The sequence below is a fragment of the Bison bison genome, unplaced genomic scaffold (genome assembly GCF_000754665.1).
Source record: "Bison bison bison isolate TAMUID 2011002044 unplaced genomic scaffold, Bison_UMD1.0 scf7180017864135, whole genome shotgun sequence".
NCBI lineage: Eukaryota > Metazoa > Chordata > Mammalia > Artiodactyla > Bovidae > Bison > Bison bison.
The window spans coordinates 6,037,899-6,047,010 of record NW_011494707.1 but is presented as its reverse complement, the minus strand read 5'-3'; the positions used below and the strand labels follow the sequence as shown (position 1 = coordinate 6,047,010).

General features: G+C 48.7%; 2 protein-coding genes across 4 annotated transcripts in view; one reads left to right on the top strand and one right to left on the bottom strand.

Moving 5' to 3' along the window:
• The window catches only part of PDXDC1 (pyridoxal-dependent decarboxylase domain containing 1), a 55,063-nt gene extending 51,712 nt beyond the window's left edge, over window positions 1-3,351 (top strand). The window contains exons 21-22 of the mRNA XM_010839909.1: window positions 698-866; window positions 1,556-3,351. Of these exons, the coding sequence (XP_010838211.1) occupies window positions 698-866; window positions 1,556-1,809 (423 nt within the window). The 3' untranslated portion in view covers window positions 1,810-3,351. The remainder of the gene's footprint in view (window positions 1-697; window positions 867-1,555) is intronic.
• Window positions 3,352-3,690: 339 nt separating this feature from the next.
• The window catches only part of NTAN1 (N-terminal asparagine amidase), a 14,709-nt gene continuing 9,287 nt past the window's right edge, over window positions 3,691-9,112 (bottom strand). For all 3 annotated transcript variants that reach the window (XM_010839884.1, XM_010839885.1, XM_010839886.1), the window contains 6 exons: window positions 8,971-9,044; window positions 7,733-7,786; window positions 7,126-7,179; window positions 5,819-5,916; window positions 4,422-4,535; window positions 3,691-4,037 (listed from right to left, as the gene is read on the bottom strand). In XM_010839884.1, coding sequence (XP_010838186.1) covers window positions 3,858-4,037; window positions 4,422-4,535; window positions 5,819-5,916; window positions 7,126-7,179; window positions 7,733-7,786; window positions 8,971-9,044 — 574 coding nt within the window. In that variant the 3' untranslated portion in view covers window positions 3,691-3,857. The remainder of the gene's footprint in view (window positions 4,038-4,421; window positions 4,536-5,818; window positions 5,917-7,125; window positions 7,180-7,732; window positions 7,787-8,970; window positions 9,045-9,112) is intronic.

The following is a 9,112-nucleotide window of genomic DNA, read 5'->3' as shown; positions in this document are numbered from 1 at the left end:
CCAATCTCTCGCATCTGGAGTGTTTGGCCAGGTGTCCTGGGATGAGGAGCCGTGTGTGCGTTCCAGGCTTCACACCAGGCGCTGGGCCAGGATCGGAGAGGAGGCGAGGTTTGTCTGCCTGGACTCTCATCCTCCTCTTCTGTCCCGACAGTCGGAACAGCACGGAGGCAGGTGCCCGTGCCCCGGAAGACTCCCTTCCTGGGGTCCAAGCCCACGCAGCTGTCTGTTCGGATCAGTGTTAATATTCTTTGCAGCTCTCATGAGTGTTTTGCCCCAGTCGAGGGCTGCTTTTGCACGGGGCAAGTGAAAGGCTGTAGTCTGTAGCCATTTTAGTTCAGTGAGTACTCCCAGTTGCTGTTCTGCCAGTGGATTAGGCTCCCCAAACCTGGGCCATTCCCCAGGAAATGATGACTACACGGTCACAGGGCAGCAGGGGACAATCTGACTCTCAACCTGCCAGGCCACAGCCTTTAGCCAAGAGGCATCCGCTCCTTGTTGCTAAAAGACATTTCCCATCAGGGCCTGGCTCTCCCGGCACGCTCGGGCCACACTGCAGGCTGGCTGCTTTCACACGCACACAGGATGGCGGGGGGACGAGGCTGGAACACCCCACGGGGCCAGCACTCACGGCTCAGCCGCCAGCAGCTGGCTCAGGGATCTGGAGCCTCGGCTGGAAGCACGCGGGGAACGAGGCTGACGGGCCTCCACAGGGCTGCCCACCCTGGGCACTTACCCCACACCTCCCCACCTCCTTCCCACAGGCTCCCTGGAGTCCACGGAACACACGTACGTCTACAAAGTGCAAGGCTCGGGGGTCACACCGCGTCAGACCCCCACAGGCACTCGCACCAAACAGAGGCTTCCAGGTACGTCAGTCCCCATGCCTGAGTTCACTCACACTGAAGAATGGTGTTCGTATTTCCCTGGGGAAGAGACCTTGGCCTCCCATAACGCTTTTAGGACCTGCATTCCTGTCTTCTTGGTTCTTCAACCCGAAGTTCTATTTCTCTTCATTTAAGAACAGTGGTCCCTGCCCCTGGGCTTCCCAGGTGGCGCTAGTGGTAAAGAACCCACCTGCCAATGCAGGAGACTTAAGAGACACGGGTTCAATCCCTGGGTCAGGAAGATGCCTTGGAGGAGGGCATGACAACCCTCTCCAGTATTCTTGCCTGGGAAGTTCCAAGGACAGAGGAGCCTGGAGGCCTACAGTCCATGGGGTCGCAAAGAGTCAGACACGACTGAAGTGACTGAGCACACATGCGTCTCTGCCCCTTCAGCCATCTCTGAGCCTTGGGGAGTCACCTGTGGAGCGTCACATTTAACCTGTGTCCACTTCTCTGAGTTTCTCCCAGCTGGGGTTCCCTCACGGTCCCTGGCGCTGGGGGCATGTTAGTGTCACATCAGCTCTCATTTCTCACCTCATCACTTAATGCTTCAGAGCCAGGGATCCCTGGGATTTCTGCTGTGATTAAACACAGATTGCTTAGAGCATAGCTGGCTCCTGCTGCAGGGGAGCCCTTTCCTGAACCATCAGTGCTGTTCATTGATCTTCTAGGCCAGAAGCCATTTAAAAGGTCCCTGCGTGGTTCGGATGCCATCAGCGAGACCAGCTCAGTCAGTCACATCGAAGACTTGGAGAAGGTGGAGCAATCGTTGGGTGGGCAAGAGGCCTCAGAAGCTAACAGCCATGAGCGACACCCAGAGGCGCCCGCCCCTCCGGAAGCCGAGCCGCCTGGAGCCCTCCAGGACGGGGCCCAAGGCCTGCAAGATGACCGCCCACAGGTAGAAGAGCCAGAGAGCTTAAGATAAAACTCAGTGTTTGCTTGGAGACTGTACTGAATATTGTTTCAGGGAAGATGAAGTTATTCTGAAAATGTGAACCGTGCCACATGCTGATGTGAGAGAAATTACTGTTATTTGTGCTTAACTGGGATGGTCGCACAAATACGTGCCTGAGAGCCAGGCCTCCGGGAGGGCAGTTGACATGTCTGATTTTGTGGGTGTTGTACAACAACCAACAACTACTGTTTCTGTCTACCCGACTGTAGTAATACCATATCCCCCCCCCCCCCGTTACCATAAACACTTTTTATTCACAAAAAACACAAGAATTTCAAGTGCCTGCCACTTGAAATACTTGCGCTTCTCTTTCTAAACAGACACATGGAAGACGTTACTAGGTTGCACATAGTAGGTTCTTGGTGAGACAGCTTTCTAGAACTTTCCGGGTTCCCTGGGGCCCTGCTGCACAGACGGCGATCTCTGCCGTCTGTCTTACTTGGTGTTCAGTTGGATCAGGTCGCAATATGCAACTGGACTGTTTGGCTTGAAGGAGAGTGGGTGTGATGGGGTTGTAAACAGGAGCATCAGAAGCGCTCTCCTGCACCCCCGCTGCTGCTGCTGCCCCCGAGACGTCGGTCAGGGCCGTGTCCGCTCAGCAGTGGCAGGTCAGGCTGGACCCGGCACTGCTGCTGGCTCTGCTCTGCCGCCAGCCCGTGTCTCCCTTTATATGCTATTTGTAAACAAATTAAAACTTCTCTATTCAGAGTAACTGTACAGACTCTTCTCAACCATACTATATATATGTATATTTTTAAATACTGGTAAAGCTTTTAAATTGGCACAGAAGTACAGACTGTACTCATTTCTATTTCTATGTTTAATATCTCAAAACTCAACAGATGCTGCTCTTAAGAGCCTCGTATTAAATATGCTGTGTAGCACCTTGTTAAGTTGAAATTCTAAATTTAAGTCCACCTCTGACCTGTTCTCACGGGAGCTTCTGGAGTGTCTGTTCACAGCAGCTCAGCCCTTTGGGCCCAACTCAGAAACAAGATCCAAAAGGGCAGTCTTTCTCAGGCTGATCAAGCCAGAAGACCGCCGAAGTAAACCCTTAACTTCGGCCCAATTCTAAGTACTGCGTCACTTCCTTTACCATCGGCAGCAGCCCCTGTGCCTTTTAGTCCAGCAGTCAAGCTATGGAAGACCTTAACATGGTGGCAATTCCCATGGGGTTTGGGACTGTCGAATTGAAAGCCTTAGTTATACCATATTAAGCCTATAATTACACTCTGATTTGATGTGATTCCTGACATTTGGCACTTGTCAAAATGCAGTTTTCCTTTTCTTTTCTTCCTGGTGCAAATGATTAAACAAGTCTTCCCTGTTTCTTTGGTGCAATGAAGTATAGCAGATAAAATGGGGGAAAGGGAAATTATCACCTTTAACAAGATTAATTTTTAAATGTTTTTATATATATTTGAAATTATTAAAATTGGTTTTGCTGAAAAAGAATTTCACCCTTGAGATACTATTTGAATGTTGGTTTCAATAAAGGTTCTTGAAATTGTTCCCAGTAGTTCACTTCATAAATCTTAGCATTAATTGGGCACGGTGACTTCTTTTTGGATAACAACTTCAAAAGAATAAAGGTTTCTAAAAATACATAATATCAGGTTTGGATTTGATGCTTCTAAAGTATTTTGAGGTTAAAAAAAATCTGAGATGTATAAATTCTCACCACTGCATTTTAAACTAAACGACAATTTTTCCTTTATTCACTAATTTAGCAGAATTAGGAAGACTTACCCAGACTTACCCAAGTATCTGAAATAACTGCTTAAAGAATAGTGAGAAAGCCAGCTTCTCCTCTGGCCTCTTAATACTAACCAAGAAGAAAACCTAAACAAATGCCTTTGCCAAAATAAGATTTTATTTTAAAGTCATCTGAAAAACACTGAGTAAGGAGAGAGACCTCAGACTCAACGGGGGAAGTTTCCAAGTTCACACTCTTCCCTGCCCCCAGCAGGGGTCTTTTGTTGTATCAGAGAGGTGCTTTCTTTGGTAATTCCTATTTTTTAGCTTCCTGGGGAAGAGATCTTTTCCCATAAGCCATCTTCATTTTTTTTGTAGAGTAGAGCCTTGTTCCCAGGAAACAGTGTGTTAGCTGGAGAAGGATGTTTCTTTAAAAACATCAAGGTAGATCTAATATGTTCAACAAAGTGGGGGGGCTCAGCCAGGGGTGATGTGGAAAGGTTCTGGAAAAACAAGATTTGGGGTGTGAGAGGAGAACCTGCTTTGTTCCCTACTTTGATAAAGCTGTCAAGAGTCTCTGTGCTCCTTACACATTCATCAGGCTGTTCTCGGATCACTGTATAAATATATATAATTTGTAAAGTTACATAAGGAACAGGTGTGCTGGGTTAACAAGAACAAAGCAGATGGCTGCCTGTTGCTATGCTGCGTAGACATCTACCCAGGATCCACTCACCCTCGACTAACATTAGGAGCAGCTCAGCAGGGTCTGCAAATGGCGCCCTCCACAGACACCGAAGGGAACTGCTGTTGTCTCATCTACACTCTGTTCTTCAACAGATGAGGAAACCAGGGGCCAGAGAGATGCCCAGCCTGTAGATGCTCACCTCTAGTATCTGCTTATCATCTTGCTGCAACCAGAAATCCACATGGGGAAATGGCGTCCAGGAATACGGTCCTATACGAAGTTGCTCTGTCTTTGCATCGTAAATGCTAATCATCTAAAAAAAGAACATTTCAGGGCAGAATTTAAGGAGTGTTATCGGTGGAAATGCTGCCTTTAACGCAGGCTCCCGTGTCATCTTGAACTTAAGGCATCTATCTGGTAGAGAAGCGTCTTTCAAGTTTGCTCTCACTGAAACAAGCTGCCGCTTAACTACTTCCCACTGGTCTGGTACTGCACTTGGTGGGCAACAGACATCATTTTGTTTAGTTCTGACAACAATCCTGCAGGAAGCTGGTGTTTTTTCCATTTTGGTTGGAGACCTGAGGCTTAGAGAGATGGGCCTGCTGCCCAAAGTCACGCGTCTGTAGTGTCCGGGCTGGGCTGCAGACCCCGTGTGTCTGACCCAAGGCCATGGCCTCGCCGCCTCCTTGTTCACACCCCTAGTCATCTTGGAGCTTAAAACCACACATGCCTGTTGCCCCCTCAAAAGAAGGGAAAAGCCAACTCGTAAAAATTTGCTAAATGATCAATTCCCTGAATTCTCAAATGTGCCAATGGTAGTTTCCAGCTTAACCAGCAATGTTCAATTTCGGTTACTGAGACTAAAATATGTCCTGAATCTTGGCTAAATCAAGACTGTTCTCCCTGAGACACTGAGAAAGGAAACCTGACAATGTCAAAGGGTTGGCAAAACAGACCACTGGGTCCAGACGTTTCCAGTGAAAACGGCAGCTTTTCCTAAGCAAGCAGACTGATGTGATTTCTGTTTTTTTCACATTACGTGTTTTTAAAAGATTTTTTCACTTGTTCCTCAAACAGCATGTAAGTCTTATTCTTTTTTTCCTAACTTTTAAAATGAAGGTGTTAGCTAACTAAAAAGACCGAAAGGCAATCAGACTTGTAAACTGATCTGATTATTCTTTGGGCATCAGTTCATCCCAGCAACTGCTTTCCAGTGACCTCGTCTGGGGACAGCATGACCTGCAGTACAGAAGAGAAAAGCCTCTTCTCCCCACTTAGCTCTCCTTTCTTTGCAGTAACTTCACTGGTAAAGTTCTTACAAAGTACATGGGGTTCATTTTGTTTGGATCTGGATGCAGGGGGATTCACATATATCCCCAACATGTTCAGGGCAGAGAACTGGGGTCTTGCGCTTCTAACCTAAAACATTCTTTCTTCTCTACGTGCTGTGAGTGTGTGGTGGTTCCTGATCATGGGCAGCTTTCCAGAAGCCATCAGAAACTTTTCATTTCCAAGGTGGATAAAGCTCAAGGCTTTAGAGTTTGATGCCCCCCCTTTTCCCTTCACCCTGTTAAGACAAGATGCTGTCGGACTCACTGGTCCTCCTGTTAAAGCTCGGGCAGCCCGCAGCTCCTCCTCCGGACCTCGGTCTTGGAAGGAGGCTCTGTAGATTTCCGCAGTTTTGATGTTGACAGCTGTGGGGACAACAGGATGACTCCAATTGGCAAAAGGAGCTGGTAAGTCTCCCATGCATACCATCGCCCGTGATAGGACTGAACAAAGTTACGTGTCGGCAGTCTCTCCCTTTCTGGGAAGGGAGAATGCAACCCTTTGGCCAGGCATCTCACTGAGAAGTGCTGAGGCCCGAGCTGGACCCAGTAAGACCTGGTTCCAGACCAAGGGCCGCCCCCACCCGGGAGACGCGCCATCTCTTCAGGCAGCCCGTGGCAAGGCCTCCCTGCTCAGCCCTGTGACAAGGAAGACAAGCCTTGGCAAGACAAGGCTGCGGACGTGGCCTGGGATCGGCGCCAGGGCTGGTGGTGTGTGTTGGTTATGACTGTTTCTGACGTACAAAGGATAGAGAATAAAGCAGTGAACACCCTGCCAAATAAACCGAATGTTAGGAATATGGCAGAAACCCTCTGTAGAGACAGCCAGTCTCAGGACTTCCCTGGTGGTACAGTGGTTCAAAATCTGCCTTCCAATGCAGGGGACTCGGGTTCAATCCCTGGTCAGGGAACCAAGATCCCACATGCAGCAGGGCAGTTAAGCCCTCACCTGAACCACTGAGCTCTCAGTAGGTGCCTCAACCCGCAAAAAAACCCTACGTGCCACAACTAAGACCCAGTGCAGCCAAATAAATACTTACAGCAAATAAATAAAGACAGCCAGTCCCAGCCTATTAATGCCTCAGGAGTCCCAGGGGCTGTCATAGGAGGAAGGGACACTCTGGCTTTCTTTCAGGCTAACCATCTTTAGCCTGATGGTTTCACTTTGCTTTGTAGGCTTTTTGTTCTCCATCAGAACCTTAATTAGTTCCCTGAGTACAAGAAGATTCAAACCGCCCCATTCCAGCCCCTAGAGCTCTGGCTAGAGAAAAACAGAGGGGCCTCTTGGGGGAGCAGAGCCCACTGACATCAAGCTGCCCCCTAACCAGGTAAGGCCCAGGCTTTCTATTCGCTGCCTTGTTTCCCTTCACAGTCTAGGATGTGGACAATTTTTTCTCTCATAGATATAAGGTCAGAGAAGGTAAGCTCCATGCCCAGGCTCGCCCAGCAGATCCAGAGAGGAGTCAGGACCTGGGCCTAAGGCTCTGCCACACTGACAGCCCCGGGCCCACCAGCTGCAGAATCGGCCTTTAACCAGCGTAAGATCACAGACCCTCCGCCCAACACGCTACTTACCAATGCCGTATATTATTGGAAAGTGGCTTTCATTTTCTTCCCGGTCATTTAATTCTAACACGTTAAAAAAAAGAAAGGGAATTTTAAGATCTAATTTTTAAGAAATACTAAATAATTGCTTTCATTTTCTATAAACAGAGGCCAAGAAGGAGCTCCCCCTGCCTGGAAAGGCGGGGGGATCAGAACATGAAAGAAGGGCCTGTGTCCCGTTTCCCAGCTGAGCCCGGGGCGGTCAGGTTATTGGAACAAACTGCCCTTCCAGAGTCTGAGCCTCCGATCACCCACACGTGTGGCGGCAGCTCCTCTCAGGACCAGCCCCGCCCCTTCCTAGAAAACGGAAGAGGCTGCTGAGAATCCGAGGAGGTCAGAGGAGAGCCCTTGGGGGGTGGGGCGGTCAGGATCTCAGCAGAGGCTGCACAGGATCTGGATGTGGGAGGGCAGGGAGGGCCATGCCAGCAGATACGGGGAAAGCTGGAAGAGGGCAGCAGTCTGATGACACATGGTGCCGTCTGCAACTGAGGCACAGACGTGAGGTCCTGCCTTCAGGGCGAGGGCAAAACATCCCCCAAAGCTACAGCTTTGCTCTGGGAAGGATGGCGGAGCTCACCTGTCACACACAATGTCACCAAATGAATGTCATCTTCTTGTCTGTCAAATTCACCTACAATGAGAATTTTAAAACTGATGTCAAAAAAGTTCCCTTAAGTAGCAGAGCATACGCTGAACAAGAGGGGGATGGAGGGTGGGATCCACCACCCTTAGACCACAGCCCGGCCTGTCCATCGGAGGCGGAGACCCGTGAGCGGACACCCAGCACCCTGCCTGCCAAGGGTCAGACGCGCTCCCAGCATTGGGCCCAGAGAAAACTTCCACAGAGCCTTTCCTTCTCCCTATTCTGAGAGGCTGGCGGGACAAACTGAGTCATAAGATTTTAACCTTTTCCTAAAGAACGTTTTTCCCTGATGATGGGTCATAAAAAAATTTGACCATTATGAAACATTTGGAAAATATAGAAGAGTATAAAGAGTATGTGGCTTTTAAAGGTGTAAGTGAATGGGCTTCCCCTGCCGATAATCCTAGCACTTAACAGTGAGTGTACTTCCTGCCGTGCCTGTCCATGCACAGCTGAGCTCAGACACCGTGCAGACAATTTCACATCCTGATTGTTTGTACACGGTACACGGTATTTTCCCATGCAATTCAAACCTCTTCGTTAAATATTTTTTAATGGTATGTATAACTATGCCTCTACTAATGGATATTTAGATTTCCTATTGTAAATAATCTACTGCCCACCTTCAGGTGTAAATCTCTATGCACATTTCAGATTAATTTTCTTAGAAAAGATTCTCAAAAGAGAAATTACTGGGTCTGTGATGGACCATGATGCCAAAAGGCTTTCCAGGTTCCACCGAAGGCTCCACCCAAGTACTCCAGGGTGGAAGTACGCCCACCTCGCTGCTTCATGGTCAATCACAGAACAACGTTGTTTTTTCTCATGGTGGTATTTGCTAATTTAACCAAGAAAAAATAGTATTATCAGGGTTATTTAACTTTCTGCAGATTAACATGAACATTTCTGGAGGGTGGTTTGTTTTTTTCCCATACAATTCACAGGCTTACTGTGAGGCATCACCTACTGTTTTGAAGGAAAACCTTGCCCCATCCCATGAGCTCTAAACGTTTAGCTCTTTGCTCTCCAGTGTTTATGGAAGATTCCAAGCTGAGCAGTTTGGGTGGCTCCCACCAGGTGTGACCCTCGCAGGTTCTGTACTAATTGAGATTTTCATCTAAGCAAAAATAGGTACACATTTTTATCAGATTTGAGGGGAAAAGTGAACTTACTAAGGAGCTGATGAGTCAGTTTCTGTGACAACTGCCTGTCGTCATTGAAGCCTCCCACGAGGTGCGCTTCCAGCCTGGCAAAGAGACGGGAGGGTGTGCTCAGAGGCGGGATGGCTCGGGCCCGGCCCGCCGGGCCGGGGGG